At 41.5% G+C, this 17517-nt stretch overlaps 1 protein-coding gene across 1 annotated transcript in view; it reads right to left on the minus strand.

The window, feature by feature from the left end:
• CDCA7L (cell division cycle associated 7 like) overlaps positions 1–17185 on the minus strand; it is a 63931-nt gene extending 46746 nt beyond the window's left edge. Inside the window, exon 1 of the mRNA XM_083468401.1 lies at positions 16962–17185. Coding sequence (XP_083324527.1) covers positions 16962–16979 — 18 coding nt within the window. The 5' untranslated portion in view covers positions 16980–17185. The remainder of the gene's footprint in view (positions 1–16961) is intronic.
• Positions 17186–17517: the final 332 nt, after the last annotated feature.

The raw sequence follows: 17517 nt of genomic DNA on the forward strand, positions 1-17517 counted from the left end.
TCCCGACACAACCTCCTCCACTCCTGTCCTTGAACTTTTGTCATGGCAAAAGTGTCAGTAACACAGGCAAGCCTACAAGCTCTTACTTGCCTTGCTCTGAGAAAGAATCCTGCATCTGTAGGGTCCTTCCACAGACTGAGACATCTAGGACCTCAAACATTTTGAGGCTTATGGTCTAGTAGTACCTTGAAAATATCCTGAAACTGTTCCAACTCCAGCTAAAGAAAAATAGCCAAGAGAACAAGAGTTTTATGCCATTTTTTGTGTGTATCCCAAAATTCCTGGTGCAAAAATTGTTTGTTGAGACAGGACTCCCCTTTGTAGAAACTATGCTAATTCTTCTCCAGCTTGGTTCTTCTATATGCTTGATATTTTTATCTTGAACTATGTTTTTCACCATAACAGACAGTGAGCTTACCCACCCACCTCAATTGCTTAAAAAATAGTACATTGGCCACTTTCCAGTTCTCTGGTATGGAAGCTGATTTTAAAAACAAGTTGCATATTTTTGTTAGGATAGCAAGAATTCCCCCAATGAATTCTTTAAGAACTCTCTGGGGGAGTAGACAAGATGGACTGTTTCAAGAAGTGGCAGAAAGATATTTCTAGATTTGTCTGGCAGGGCAAAAAGCCCAGAATAAAATTTAAAATATTAACAGATGCGAAAGAAAGAGGGGGGTTTGCCCTGCCGGACTTAAAGATTTACTATGAGGCAGCAGCTTTTTGCTGGCTGAGAGACTGGTTGCTTCTTGAGAACACTGACATTTTGGATTTAGAAGGTTTTAACAATGCTTTTGGATGGCATGCATACCTGTGGTACGACAAGGGTAAAGCGCATCAAGCTTTTAAACACCATATTGTCAGGAAAGCATTGTTTAACGTCTGGATAAGATATAAAGACTTACTGGAAAATAAGACCCCAAGGTGGTTGTCACCTATGGAAGCAAAGGCTCTGAAAAGACTCAGTATGGAGGCCGAATGGCCGAAATATTGGGAGATATTAGAATTAGAAGGAGATAAACTGAAATTGCAGAGTTTTGAGAAACTAAAGGACAAAGTGCGAGATTGGCTTCATTATTTTCAAGTAAGAGAGGCCTTTAATTTGGATAAAAAGGTGGGTTTCCAGGTGGAAAAATCGAAATTGGAAACAGAACTGTTAGAACCTAAAACTAAGATTCTTTCAAGAATGTATAACTTGCTGTTGAAATGGAATACACAGGATGAAACAGTTAAATCAGCAATGATTAAATGGGCACAGGATATAGGTCATAATATTTTGTTCGCTGATTGGGAAAGGTTATGGACCACCAGTATGAAGTTTACGGCATGTAATGCTTTAAGAGAGAATATTATGAAAATGATTTACAGGTGGTACATGACCCCAGTCAAGCTTGCTGAAATTTATCACCTGCCTGACAACAAATGTTGGAAATGTAAAGAAACTGAGGGTACTTTCTTTCACCTCTGGTGGACATGTCCGAAGATTAAGGCTTTCTGGGAGATGATATATAATGAACTGAAAAAGGTATTTAAATATACCTTCCCTAAGAAACCAGAGGCCTTTCTCTTGGGCATAGTCAGACAATTGGTGTTAAAGAAAGATAGAACGTTTTTTATGTACGCGACAACAGCAGCAAGAATACTCATCGCAAAGTATTGGAAGACACAAGATTTGCCCACCCTGGAAGAATGGCAGATGCAAGTGATAGATTACATGGAGTTGGCAGAAATGACTGGCAGAATCCAAGACCTGGGAGAAGAATCAGTGGAAAAGGATTGGAAGAAGTTTAAAGACTATTTGCAGAAACACTGCAAAGTTTATGAATGTTAAAGCAATGTTGGTTCTTGAAACAATGTGGCATTAGCGATTTAGTTTAAGAAAAAGTATGCAAAACGTAACAGAAAAAGAGGAAAGACAAAAGTTATATTATGTCGAAAGTAAATAACATTATAAAGGTGTTTAAGTTCAAAGAGTAAAGATTGGAGACATAATAGAGTGTACCTAATAATTAGAAATGAGATTTGGAAGAGGTTAAGGACTTGCTGTATCTGAATTGGGAACGAGGAACACAAAAGGGGGAGGCGTGAGGAAGTCAAGAGAGGAAGTAAATTTGACATGAGTTAAAAAGTTAGAGTTTTTATGTTTGTTTTTTTATCTGGTCGGGGGATATTATTTGGATTTGTTTTAAATGTATTCTTGAATATGTTTTGTTTTTTCTTTTTGATTCGTATTGTTTGTATTTGTGGTGGTTGTATGTTCTGTTTTTTTCCGGTTACTTTGTTTTTCTTTTTTGTGGAAACCTAATAAATATATATATATATATATTAAAAAACTCTCTGGGGGATTCTACTCAGTCCCAGTGATTTGTTACTTTTTAATTTGTGAATAAAGCCTTGAACTTCATCTCATGGGACCAATATTTGCCTACATTCTGGAAACCTCCTTCCCAAAAAGGTCAATTCAGACCCAGGTATCTGCCATGCATTTTCCACAGCAAACAAAAGATGTAGATATATAAGGTTTCTATCACACACTTGTGCAGCAGTGTGGGGGACACTCAAGCACAGTCAGATTCCTTGTTCCATGGACCACAATGGGACGCATGCATGCAAGTAATATAATCCCAACAGGATGTTGATTTCTGAAGACATTTACCCTTCAACATTACTCAGATGAAAATAGGGACATTCTGTTTTACCTCAGGAAGCTTCTCCCACATTTGTATATGACGTATATGTGTGAGGTGAGATCAAACATGGGAAATGTATAAGATCTCCCAATTACCTCTTTATACATGATATATTTTGCCCTGCCTATGAAATGTAATTTAACAGGAAACAGTTGCTGTAATTTGGAAGAATCAGGAAAAAAGAAAGAAGAAGAAAAAGGGGAAGAGAAGAGTGAAAAGAAAGAAAAGGGGAAAGGGGGCAGAGAGAGAAAAAGAAAGTGAAGATGAAAGGAGGGGGAAATTATGAAGAAAGGAAGAAAAGGAAGGAGGACTGGGGAAAGGAAGGGAAGAAGGAAGGAAGGAAAAGAGGGAGAAAGGGAGGGGAAAGAGAAAGAAGTGAGAGAGGAAGGAAGAGAAAAAGATTGGAAAGGGAGGGGAGGATAAGGACATTTTTGGAAAAGAAGAAAGAGAATCAGAATTGGTGACAGGGTTAGGAGAAAGAGGAAATATAGGCTGGAAAAAGGTGGGGAAGGGAAGAAGTGGACACAATTATCATGATGGGAAGGTATTTAGCCAAAGAAAGTTAATTGTAAATGGTGCCCCCCTACCTTTTAATGACCTACAAAATGATGGATGAATGTATGAGATGATAAATGGGAGGAATAGTGTTTAAAAGGGGCAGGCTGAAAGAAGGGATGGGGGGGGCAACTTAAGAGTGGTGGGGATTTTATTTTATTTTTGCGGGCCAGGGGTAGTATTTCTTATTGGTTCTCCAAGAAGGAGAAGACTCTAAAATATGCAGGGAAAACCTCTGCCTGACTTCTCCCTTGCCCCCATATGCCTTCCTCTCCACTGCCCTCTTTCTCTTGCCTGGTCACACATTCCTAGGCTCTGTTTACTTAGGGGGCAAGGCATGTGCTGAATGGTGGGTGAATGGAGCTGTGTAGCAACGAATGGGGCGGGGCTAACGTGACATTGTGGTGCAAAAAGCAGAATGGGGAGGAATTGTGGAGGGGGGTAGAATATGAAGGGGAGAGGAGATGGAGGGAAGGGGAGAGAGAGCAAAGGCAGTTCCAGCATCTCAGCAGGGTAGGCTCCTATTTTGAAAGCGCTCTCTCCCTTCTCCTGTCAGCCAGGTGCTGCAGACTCCAAAAACCACCTTTGCTCACACATGCCCTCCACCACCAGAGTTTGCTCCCCCACACCGGGTCTTCTCCTTCTCACAACATACCCATGGGCAGGGGCAGAAGACGGGAGCCAAACTACTCTTAAAAGGACCTTGGGTTAAATTGCAGCTGTGGCAAAGGAAGAAGCCGTGATGGCTTAATTGTTTCTGTGGTGGTGCCAGCAAATTCAGGGCAGCTGAAGGGTATGTCATGGGGTTATGTTATTCACATATATATATTACTGCATGGAGGGTTCTCGCTATGATGAAGCAGTACCCAATATTGGTGTGTGTGTGTGTGTGTGTGTGTGTGTGTGTGTGTGTGTGTAAAGGACACCTAAGAAAGTGAGGGTTGTGTGTCTTATCAAGGCCTAACAGGGTGAAACAAGGACTAACTGGCACTCTTAGTGCTGACTTTCGTTTAGTTGTAGAGGGATTAAATTACATTCTTCACTTCAATTTAATGCATTTTAATGTTTATTTCTATATATGCAGGACTCCTTAATTTAGCATAATTATTGAGATGAACTTCAGCTAACATTACAAGAAAATTGTAACTTGTCATAAAACAAGAGGCCCATATTGTAGCTGAGCTGTTAACACACTGAGATACCCTGTTAGAATATCTTAATAATGCAAATAAGTCCTCCTCACTCCCCACTATGATAATGCTTTGGTGGCTTGATTAATTATTATGAAGCCAAATGGCTAACAAAAGAGGGTATAAATAAAAATATCTTCTCATGTCCAATAAAAGAGTGTAAATTTTAACTACGGCGCATGACAGCAAGTGTAAGCAAGAATTATACACAATACAACTCACTGAATGAGTTAATATGCTCAGGGCCTTTGTTGCTAGAAATAGTTTGCTCTGTATTATAATCATCCATTGTAGCTGCACTCAGCTGCAATTTTGGTTTCTCCTTTAAGTGTATTCAATGACATTTCTAGTACAGCGCAGGCTTCCAGTGCTAGTTATGTCTGACATAAAGGGATGGTGTCTGTACAGGTGCACCTAGACACTTCAATCCTCACATTTTTAAGACCCTCTCAGTAGCAGGGGAACCGAGAACATAAGTAGACTTCCCTTCTGGAAAAGTGCCACAGCGTTCAAGTTTCCACAGTTTTCCATAGATTTAACTTCAGATTCTTCTGTTGAGCCTGAAGTTCACAGAGAGGGTTTGGTAAAAGCAAGGGACAGCCTATGAAACAAGACATTTGGTAGGAAATTTGGGACAGACAGAAGGAAGTACTTATTCATCCAAAGTGTGATTAATATATGGAATTCATTGCCAAAGGATGGGGTGGTGGCCATGAGCTTTAATGGCTTAATATCTAGTACTAGGCAAACCATTGTTTGTTTAGAATACTTATATCCCACTTTATAGCTCTGAGTGGCTCTCAAAGCAGTGGTGTTGCATCTTTTGCCAGAGCCCAGGGCGTGTGCTCCAGGCAGGGGTGGGTGGGGTGTGGAGGGAGAACAAAACCCACAGCACCAGCCAGCCCTTGTTGCTGCCGCTGTGGGGACACACCACGCTGGGCAGGGGCTGGGCTCGGAAGTTTCACAGAGCCCACTGTGTCAGCCCAGCCCTCACTACCACAGCAAAGTAGGGCTAAGCTGCACCGTCTGCCCACCTGCACAGGGAGAAGCCTAGCCAAACGACGCTGGTCTTGGTGGGCAAAATCCTATGACATTGGCTGGGCAGCCTTTCAACAAGGGGACTGGGGATGCAGCAGCGAGGCCAGGCCCAAAGACTGCCGGTGGCAGACAGGACAGGATGCGAATCCCTGTGGGGGGGGGCATCTGGTTTGCGCCCCCCTCAAAATCATGTGCCCAGGGCTACGCCCCCCCCCCCGGCGCCCTTCCGCTATGCCCGTGTCTCAAGCAGCTGACCAAATAGTCTCAAAATAAAACCATGCTCAAATCTGGCACAGACCAGTCTAGCTTTGATGGCTTTAAAAAGGGAGAAGTAGTTTATTTACATGGAGAATATTGGGTAAGTATTTCCAGTGCTTTTTTTTTTTTTTTACAAAAAAATGAGGTGCCAACACTCACATGTTGATAAAAGTGCCATGAGTAGCACAAAAACAGCTTACTGGTGAGCACTGTCCCCCAAAAGCACTGGGTCTTTCATGACAATTTTTTTCTGTTTAGGATGTTGGGAGCTATAAAAGGAGGCTTTTGATAAGGAGATTAAATCAACACACTTTTGCCTAATGAAGAACAGTTAAAAATATATAATAACCACTTAGTCAACCATTTCCTTTGAGGTTCACTCTCCCACCAGGATGACTCACTAGAATATAAACCCACAGTAGGGGGATCTAACTTGGAGACAAATACAATGAATCATGTGATTTTGACAAACAATTTACTCTGTGGGGATACCCCTAACTCACTACTAGCATTCTTTCATTGAGACCATTTTATTTTTCTTTGCCACAGCAGGGACAATAAATTTCCCTCATTTTTACACCAAAACAACCTTGCCAGTCCAAGTGAGAGAAGAATATGGCCCTAGGAGAGGGAAAGGATGTCATCACTCTTGAGATCCTAAATAGATGTGCTGCTGGTTAAAACCATGTGTATGTATATTTTCTTTTATGTTATTTTGATTTTGAATTCAAATGGATCACAAACGGTTTGGGGGGGAGGTCAAGGGGGAAGAAAGTAAAGAATTCAGAGATTAAGAACAAAGGATTGGCTTTCATTCATTCAGCTCAGTAGGTTGTTGCCCCCAGCAGGTGGGTTCAATTTGTTTCACTGTCACATCAAAATTTTACAAGTCAATACATTCTGAAGTTTTCATTGAAAACCAGAAATTAACATGATGCATAAGCAGCTTCCTTTATATTTGCCACATTTTAGTCATTTAACACTTGCATCACTAAACTGTGATACAATGTACTTCTGTTTTTATCTGGGAGGTGGAGCAAGGCCTGGATTTTATCCCCTCTGGTTCCTTTACTGCCCCAAAGTTGACCAGTACGACTGCCGCTTATCTGACAGGCCTATGTGTACACCCAGCTGGATTGGCGCCACATACACAACAGAGAGGTTTCCTTCCCAGTGCCCTTGTTGTCAAAGAGATCCATGTACTCTTGTAACCAGTGGTGTTTGCAGTGGGGTGGAGGGGCAAGGGAGCACAAACCCCCTCTAATTCTAAATGCATTTATTTATTTTCATGTGCATTGATATACACATATCCAGCTAGTCAACAAGAGGTTTAGAATGACCTCTGAAACCACTCCTATTGACAGTGGCTGCCAGGCTTGGATTCTCTGCACTTTTCTGCAAGAGAGCCATCCCAGGCCAGTAGACAGCTTAGATGAATGCTACTTGTTCTGATCTAATGCTGCCACTTCTGCAAATGTTACAAGATTTGGAAGGCCTAAAAACACAGTTCTAAACAAAGGAGTTCTGGTGCCTTTTTATGATCTGGTGAGGAACTTGGGAGTGCTGCTGGACACAGCCCTGCCTTTTGAAGGGCAGATGGGGGTGGTAAGTGTCCATCAAGGCTCTTGGGAAATGGGTTCTCATGAAGAGGCTTCTAACTTCCTTTCTGTCACGAGCAGGAAAAAGGTGTCAGTTGAACAGCGACTGAAAAAGCCACATGCAAATGCTATAGAGGAAAATGAACAGAAGCTGTACTATGTGAAATATAGTGGACTAAAAAAAAATACAAAAATATCTGTGTGTTTGTAGAAAATCGCATAAGCATTGTCTCCCAATGCAAGCAATCAGCAGGATAAAGCAACACGGACAACAACTTTTATTGTTTGTCTTGTGATAATAAACAGATATTCTTCACTGGTAGAGCCAGACACCCAAGCTCTGCAGTCTGTGAAGTTAGATGTAATGAAAATGAAATCACATATACAAGAGTTACTGGGGATAATGGAACAACACAGGAAAACTAGTGAGGAAACTTTTAGCAAAATAATAATGAAGTGCAATTGCAGATGAAGTTGATGTGGAACTTATAGCACCTAGACAAACAAGAGAAAAACCATGCCACTCATCACAACCAATCTGCACAAGAGCTCTGCCCGTGGTCCATCTACATTTCCTACCTGCATTTGTTTATTACATCAGTGAGGACTTGTTTCAGTGATGAAACCCAACCTGCTTACATTTTTCTCAGATTTACCACACTGAAGAAAAAGTCATTCAAGCCCATGTCAATTCCATTCAGGAACTTTACAATTTTGAAAACTTTGTGGCTGTATCTGTGACTCAGTATGTGTTGTGGGCAAACAGGCATAACAAAGAAACAGCCTTACTGATCTATTGGAACACACCAAAATGTTCCAAGCTATTGAAATAGCCATCCTTGCAGCACTTTCCCTCCCAGGTACAGCACACACAGTTGAAACAAGGCACTCTCAAGCCCCACAATTTGTTACACCCCAATTGCTAGACTCCCGTCATTAACGTATACTGTTTTCTTTCAGAGATCTTAACCTGCGGGACACAACTCTCACATCTAAATCGACTTTGCTGTTCCTGTTTCCACACACACAAACACACACACACACACACACACACACACACACGTGCCATCCCTGCCCCAAATACACATACTAGAGGGATGCAGTTTGATGATGCTCATGTGTCTTCTTTGTAATGTGTGTTTGGTTCTCATATAATTCTTTCATTCTAAATATAGTTAACATTAAAATTGTTATAGAAGGCAAGCAGCAGTAATCATCTTCTTTCCCATAATGCATCTCTAATTGGCAGATTGGAGTGCATATATGCATAAAAAAGGCTAAATAAAAACCCAGAACCCAGTAGCACAAATGTTGAAACTATGAGAGTAAAACCAAACACACAAATCTAGGAATACCATACAAAAATGGATTGAGGGAACAGGGTCCCCCCCACCCGCTCCAACCTAATAAAATATCCTTCATAAACTGCTGATAGTCTATGTTTAATGAAGTAGATGCTGAAAGCTGACCAGTGTATTGGAAATGAATGCAGGGGGAAAGAAATTATTATACACAAAATTGGCAGAACAGAACAGTGTGTCTATTAAGCAAAAGGAAATAGGGTGTAGCTGAATATTTTCTCTGACCAGCTGGTGAGAACAGACAGGGAGCAAAAGAAAACTGTAAAATGTAAAGCAAAAAATAAAAAGGACAGACATGATGGATGTCCTGTGGAGAACTAAATAAACAAAACTGCTGATATTATACAAGTTCAGGATGTTGTAATCATCATTATTTTGCAAAGCAATGATTGATCAAGATCATTTATCAGATATTGTTGGTGGAATGCAAAAGTCCTTTACCAGTTACTTCATGAATGGTATAGTTAAATATTCATATCTTATTTTTCTAAAATGCAAAGTTTATTGGTTTTTAAGTTTTTCCATAACAGTACAAAGAAGGAAAAAGAAAACATACCAGCAAAGGATGTCAATTCACAATACCATTTTGAAAATCAGGCACATGTGGTCAAAACCAAGTATTAAAAAGAAGGAAAAAGTGAAGGGTGGGTTGGATAGGCAAGGGGGGTGTAGGGCTTTGGCAGAGCGCATATGGCATGTATACCATGCAAATAGTTCGAAATAGGGGTCTCAGATCTCAGAAAAGTTATGCTCTTTGCACTTGCAGGCAAACATAGATTTTTTCATATGCTGCAAGAGGTGAAAGGTCCTCCAGCCAACAAGCTATCAGAGGAACCTCGTCCAGTCCTTCCAGTGCAGTAAAACTAGCCACTTAATCAGCAATAATGTGTAGGTGGTTTTCCTGTCCAAATGAATTCTTGAGTTTTGCTCCCATCTTTCTCTCTGCTGCTCTAAAGGGTAGCACTGAGACTAAGATGGAGAATCTGACAGATGTTGATGGCAGACTGAAGTTGCTGGGGCAGTGTCCCTTTCACCCAAACAGACCAGCCTCCATTCCTGTCATGGGATATTTATATACAGAAACAAGATTTGGGGATAAATGTTATTTTTTACTTCCAATATCCTTCCATGGGGTCACGAAGAGTCGGACATGACTAAACGACTAAACAACAACAATCCTTCCTATCTAGGAAAACGGGAAAGAACTCCAAAACCTAAACTCTGTTCAATATTCTTGAATAATTGTCAGTTTTTTTATATATAATCCAGTGTAAGCCAAATTCCAAGATACTTTATAGATTTTGCCAACAAATGTATTTTTGTTATTTGGAACCAATTGTTTCTTCATGTTTTCTTGTAGCTTTACTCCCAGCCTTCAGACTTACTACAGTTTATTTTATATCCCATATTTGTACAGTGTTTTAATGAATGTTCATATGATTTTTTTATATTTACTGTAAGTCACTGTTAACGGGGCAGCATACAAATGTTATTGATAAAGAAACAATAAATGTTCAAGTGAAACTTCATTTAAAATATGTTTTAAAAGAAAATTGATCACGGTGGTGGAAACAAATGAAAAAGTTTATTTCTCAACCATGGTTGCACATCACCACTAGAGAGGGTGCTCCCAGGGGAAATGTAACATTGCTGATCCAGCATTTTTTCCCCTCAGCCCAAACTGAAAGCAGAGAAGAGCACAGAAGCATTTAGGAAAAAAAAGTCCACAGGTTAATAGCCACTAGAGGGAGACTTCACTGTCTCTGGGAAATTGGGGACATTGATCAGAAACAATTCTGGGGTTGAGCCGTTTATTCAGTCATTAATGTATTTGAGGCAGGAATTGTACTCTGGATTTGGAGGACTGGAGACATCTAGCAAATCTACCTGGAGGTTTTTCAAAGATTTGCAGAGGTATATGAAGTCCCAGAAAATATATATAAAGAAGTAGGAAGGCACTTTAAAAAAGCCACCAAGCTCTAAGATAGCCAGTGGGAGAAAATGAATTCATAAAGAGCAGAGAAAACAGTAAGTGTGCTTTGGAAACCTGAAACTAATGTGCAATATTAAGTACTAGGGTTGCCGAATTTCAAAAAGTAAAAAATCAGGACACCCCAAAAGTTGTTTTTACAAATGCGATTTTTTTGATTGACTTGCCTAAGATCCAGGACAAAACACACCACCTTTTGGAAATGCCCCCCCCCCCCCGGGCATCAGTCCCCCTTTGAAATCCCAGTAATGTCCAGGAAATTCCAGACCTATGGGCAGCTCTACTAAGGACAGAGGAGTGTTCTAAAAAATGCTAGGAAAGTAGGTTGCAGGATTCACAACTGTACAGAAAGGAGGACCAGGTTAAAATGGCTCAGTGTGAACAGTTAATGGAATATTTCAGAGCATATAACACAATTTCAAAAATGTGCCCATGGGGAATGTTTTCTTTGCAGGGTTGCCAACTTGAATGAAATATTGTGGGGGTCCAGGTAAGCCCCGCCTCGCATAATCGATCACATGACACAGTGCACACACACACACCATTTGAATGGCATTGCCCATTAACTTTGTGGGGGCCCAACCCCTGCAAATGTTTTGTTGTGGAGGCCGAAGCCCCCACAACCCCTAGGAGTTGGCTCCTATGTTTCTTTGTATGTGTACAACCTATTCTATAACTAAGTCTGTCATATTGCTCTCCCTCAGCACAGGCATCACTTGCCATCTGTCTCACAAGTTACAAAACCATTTTATACCAATTCAAGCATTCTCCATTCGCCAGCTTTCTGCCACCAATATCACAATTCTTTAGGCGGAGTTAAGCAAAGGAAACTTCATTGACCCACACTGGTCAGATGCCTTCCCCAGATTTTGCCTCTGAACATGAAAGATCCATTTCTTGAATCCTCCCTTTAAGACCCTCTAAAATCATTGCTATAGTCCTATCTTAAGAAGCTATGTGGAAGTTATTTTATTTGGAAAACCATTTTCAGAAGTTGAAATCAGTTACAAAAGCATGAACATCTTTCCTCTCCCAGATAATCTATTTTGTGGTTCCTTTTGAGCACTTTTATGCACTTTAGAGAATGTGCACAAGCTAAATGAAACAACTGGGTTAAATCTCTATAATAGATGCCTACAACAGCAGTAGTTTTTGAAACTGACCTAAAACTTCACATCTTTATGACACTTCAGTCATGGATGCAATTCCTATGTCCTTCAAATGCAACATGCCCATTATTACACAGGAAAATTTGTTGGGAACTGAACTCATACCCCCAAATCATCTTGACTATGTGTGTTTGTTAAGACTATACATACAGAATCTAGTCCCTAGATTCCCAGAACCAAGATGTTTTGATTGGGAAGTGAAGTTACTTGTCTTGTCAACAACATTTATAATTTGACTTTACAAAGCGCAGCTCTGTAACGTGTGTTATTTGACCAAAGGAATCTGCAGGCTCTAATCTAGCTTGTTAGTAGTTTGAAAAGTGTGGTTTCCATGAAGCTGCATGAATCAAAATGAATTATGAATCTGAAAATTGGCAATTATGTTGCATCACACAGCTCAGAGCACAATGATAAACCACAATCCAGATTTTTCAGTTTAAATGGTTTTACATTCATGCAAGCAAATTAACCATAAAATGGTTGTGGGGGGGAGAGAAAAACAAAATATCCCAAGAAAGAATAAACTGCAGATAATAAGCACCAATCTGGTGTTGAATGCTGCCCAAGATACCAATTGTTTTAAGTCACGACAAAGACAGCTGAATGCTCATCTTGTGGATATAGAGCATGGATGATTGCTTGCCATGAGTATCTTCTCTCACAAATAACAGTTTTTTCGCTCTTAATTTTCTGCTAAATTGGAAGCTAACTGCTTCCCACATTGTCATTGGAACACCTGCAGCTGTGCTGGATTTCTGCGCACCATTTCTTTTAGGTAAAACAGCACTCCACTTTCCTTCAGTTCCTCATTATGCTTATGTCTTCCTTTCATTGCGCTACAGCACTAATGATTCAGGCAGGCTGGTCAGTCATTAAGTGACAAGCAAATGATACCGTATGCAACGTGTGACTAATCGGTCTGAACAAATGAAATCACAGACTTGCTTTTCCCATCATTCATTTCCCAAACAGTAGCAATGTGGTGCACAGCAGGTAGTTCAGTTAAAACCAGCCTTGTAAAACAAATTTCCTGCAGCCGTTTTAAGTGCACGCGCTGTGATGGGTTTGAGATGCTGCAGTTAGGAGTCTGTGCCCAAGGGAATGAAGAAAGGTTTGGGGTGGAAGCAAAATAGGGATGCAGGGGAGAAGGAGGAGGAATCCTCAGTACATACATTACTGTAATTAAGGGTTTAGTATCTTATTGATGTGGTTTCTGTTTGGATAGCTCTCAGAAATGACTGTTGCATTAGCAAACCCCAAACATAAAGCACTTATCATGGAATGAGCAAGGAGAAAAGGGAACACTTGTTTCAACCAAATTTTCAAAGATGCATGTTTAATATAATCTAAAACCAAAAATATTTACTATATGCAAAGCGTGACACCATTTTTAAAAAGCAGGAGAAATAAGCGCATGGAAAAATCTAAAAGCTGGCCATAATTCTACAGTATTTCATATGGTTTGGAAGCATTTAATATTTTCTTATGAAGATTTTTAAAGTGGCAATATATTTGTTAGTTATGTTTGTCAACATCAGACTGATTTGCACACAATTTACCAATCATAACTGAAATTAGAATATTGTTACAGGGATCAATTGGCACAAATGTCCTATATTTGGGACATTTGGCTGAAATGTCCAAATGTTCACACTTTCAGTTATCCCATTTTTTGATCTGGTTTTACCTACACTACCCTATTCCAGGTGGTTAATTTTTACCCAGTGTCTTCCTAAGAATGATCAGGCAAAATGAGATCACATCACCTCTATTCCCAGGGCGGTGCACTGGTTGTGAGCTACCAGGCCAAATTAAATGTGTTAGAAAACCATTAAATGACTTCAGTGTCAAGTACTTCTAAGAGCAACAAATTTGAAACAATAAATGAACAAAAGTTATGACATGAACACTGCTTTACATGACATTATCTATTGTATGGAGAGAGCTGTCTGTGTTCATTGGTTTATAATGTGGACTTGGTAACCTTTTTTGGTTAGGGATGCTTGTTGCAGTGTGAGAAAATCATTATGTGTGCCCTGATCCAGTTTTTGTGGGGGCAGGTTGGACTACAATCCTGCAGTCCGTTCCGGTCTTATGAGTCTATCAAGCCCAGCTATTAAGATCTGAGAATTGGTTTAGATCCAAGATTCCAGATATTTCCACAAGTGATGTGGATGTATCTACATTATTAAATGATGTGTATACACTACCAATATATACTGGTTTTATTATATCACTTCAAGTCTTCCCCCAAAGGATCAGGCAGTTGTAGTTTGGTGAGGTACTGACAATTCTTTGCTAGAGATTTCTTATAACCTTTGCTGCTGCAAACTATAAAATGATGTCGCAGAAATGTGGAGCAAACAAACCTTACTAGAACTTGGCTCAAAATTGCAGCAGCTTCCCCTAGGTTCAGTTTTCACCTGTTTTCAGAGCTGCTTTCCTCCATGCACCCATTCATCAAATACTATAGTTCTAATTATCATCACTTCTCCCATGAAATGAAATATTACTCTAGCAGATTTTCCTCTTTCTCTTTTGATATAGTGATAGGTGTCTTACAGAACATACCTAATCAGATGTTAGCACAAAATGAGTTCAAATGAGAATTTCTTTAGGGGCACTTTGCGGTGGAAACAATTCATTAGTTCTGTAAATACACTATTGCTTGTCTGTGTTTGGTGCAAGTATATCTGGGTTTTCTGTTGCTATATACAGTACATCAATGGGGTACAATGTTCAGTACTTGGCAGATTTCTTCTATGGCTCCTGTAAACAGCCGCATCATTATTTTGAACCAAACACAATCTTGGCATCATAATGTTGCTCATTTTGTAGATATTTTGCAGATTTCCACACTTAATTTTTAGAGATGGCAACTGGTTATTTTTCATATTTGCAAAGCACAAAACATGATGGACTCAAGGGCATCCTGATCAAATTTGCAGATGACACCAAACTGGGGGTTGGGGGTGGTGGCTAACACCCCAGAGGACAGGATCACACTTCAAAACGACCTTGACAGATTAGAGAACTGGGCCAAAACAAACAAGATGAACTTTAACAGGGAGAAATGTAAAGTATTGCACTTAGGCAAAAAAAATGAGAGGCACAAATACAAGATGGGGACACCTGGCTTGAGAGCAGTACATGTGAAAAGGATCTAGGAGTCTTGGTTGACCACAAACTTGACATGAGCCAACAGTGTGACGCGGCAGCTAAAAAAGCCAATGCAATTCTGGGCTGCATCAATAGGAGTATAGCATCTAGATCAAGGGAAGTAATAGTGCCACTGTATTCTGCTCTGGTCAGACCTCACCTGGTGTACTGTGTCCAGTTCTGGGCACCACAGTACAAGAAGGACACTGACAAACTGGAACATGTCCAAAGGAGGGCAACCAAAATGGTCAAAGGCCTGGAAACGATGCCTTATGAGGAACGGCTAAGGGAGCTGGGCATGTTTAGCCTGGAGAAGAGGAGGTTAAGGGGTGATATGATAGCCATGTTCAAATATATAAAAGGATGTCACATAGAGGAGGGAGAAAGGTTGTTTTCTGCTGCTCCAGAGAAGCAGACACGGAGCAATGGATCCAAACTACAAGAAACATTAGGAAGAACTTCCTAAACATAACCACCTAAACATTAGGAAGAACCACCTAAACATTAGGAAGAACTTCCTGACAATAAGAGCTGTTCAAGAGTGGAATTTGCTGCCAAGGAGTGTGGTGGAGTCTCCTTCTTTGGAGGTCTTTAAGCAGAGGCTTGACAACCATATGTCAGGAGTGCTCTGATGGTGTTTCCTGCTTGGCAGGGGGTTGGACTCGGTGGCCCTTGTGGTCTATTCCAACTCTATGATTCTATGATTCTATGATTTTATGCATGTTGGTCCACTAGGAAAAGCATACACCAAAAATGGCAGCATTTAAGTAAAGAGGTTACCCTACTGTTACTTGGAGGGGGGGGCGTATTTCTGCTGCTTGACATCTGGTACCTGATTGTGCACCAGGTCTTTTAACCTTCCCAAATACAGAGCTTCTTAAACCCTTATTTTACCTATTCCCTATTATTCTTATATGTGGTATTAAGCACTTCTTCTTTCTTACATCTTTTGAAACTATTGATCTGTTATGTTTAACAACTACCTACTGTAGATCAGTGGCGTAGCGTGGGTTGTCAGCACCCGGGGCAAGGCAAGTAATTTGCGCCCCCTAATCCGTGGATTTTAGCACCCGAGTGCGAGCGCGCGCCCCCCCCCCCCATGTTGCACCCGGTGCTGCCGGCACCCTTGGCACCCCCCACGCTACGCCACTGTTCAGCTTCACTGGATGCCCACGAGTTATATTGTACAGAGAGAGGGATAAAAACTTTCCTCTCTGTCCACTCTCTCCTTGCCATGCCTTAGTTTTGCAGGCTTCTCTCCTGTCGCCTCTTGCTTGCCTTTTCTCTAAACTAAAAACAAACCCAATGCTGCCGCCTTTCCTCAGGGCACCGGCTCCATCCCCTTGCTTAGATTCCCTCTACCAAAGCTGAAAGCAGCCTGAAGTTCCTCCTGATCGTGAATGGGAAACAGCTGGCGAAGCCGGCGGCCTGCCAGGGAAGGGATCTCTTCCTAACCTGCTCCACGGAGCCCGTTCCTTGCAAGCGCTCCGTGTCCCTCGGATGGCGAGCGCCTTTGGAAACGCGGAGCAGGCGCTTGCCGGCGAGCGGCCCCCCCGCCCCTTCCCAAGCTAATCCTTTTAAAACCGAAAGCCCCTTAACCCACTGGCGAGAGGCTTAGCCGGGCCTCGCCCGCCCGCCGGCTTCCTCTCGGAGGTTTTTGGGGAGCGCAGGGTGCGGCGAGGCCCGGCGGCGCGTCGGGGTGCGGAGGCTGCCTGTGCCGGCCAGGCGTCGGTGGCGGCGTCGGCGCTGCTGCAGCGGCTGCTCCTCCTGCGAGCAGTGAGTGGAGCGCAGCCGCAGCGGCGGCGGGGAGCGCGCGCGCTAGGGCGCAAGGCTGGCGGTGGCTGCGGGGAGCCCGGCGGAGGAAGGAACTTGTCCCTTCCCTCTGGACTCGCGCCCCCCCAGATGTTGCGCCCGGTGCGGCCGGCACCCTTGGCACCCCCCACGCTACGCCACTGCTGTAGATAAATCCATGAAGAGAACTTTTTCCCCAGGGAGATCTGCCTCACCTCTTCTTTATTATTGTTTAGATGTCAGGTGATTTTGGGCTGTGATATTCAAACTTATTTCTTTTTTAAAAAATCAATAAGAAAAACAAATAAGAATAGAAAACATCCAAAAATCTGTCGAAGCTTTGGGATTCCAGCAGCTAATTCAAGTACATCTTTTCCCTTTATCTCTGTCAAAAAACAGGAACAGAGGCGAGTGTATGCATTCTATTACACGGGGGGGGGGGGGGTCAGGTGTGGGACAAAACAGTAACTGACTTCAGAGTGTGACAATTTTCACATTAATGCTGTCCCAGCAGTTTAATTAACTTCAGTATGTTATTGTAAGCCCTCAGTTTCTGTCTATGACAATATATATTAAACATTTTATATGCAGGCAATATAACGTTGACTTATGAATGATTGTATTATTATTTTACCTTTTCCACCGAGAAGTAAATTAACCCCAGCAATTTTAGTACAAGAAATAATAAATGTGTAGAGTTTAACTTGTTTTCAAGGGG

The sequence above is a fragment of the Podarcis liolepis genome (assembly GCF_965112155.1).
Source record: "Podarcis liolepis genome assembly, chromosome: 12".
Classification (NCBI taxonomy): domain Eukaryota; kingdom Metazoa; phylum Chordata; class Lepidosauria; order Squamata; family Lacertidae; genus Podarcis; species Podarcis liolepis.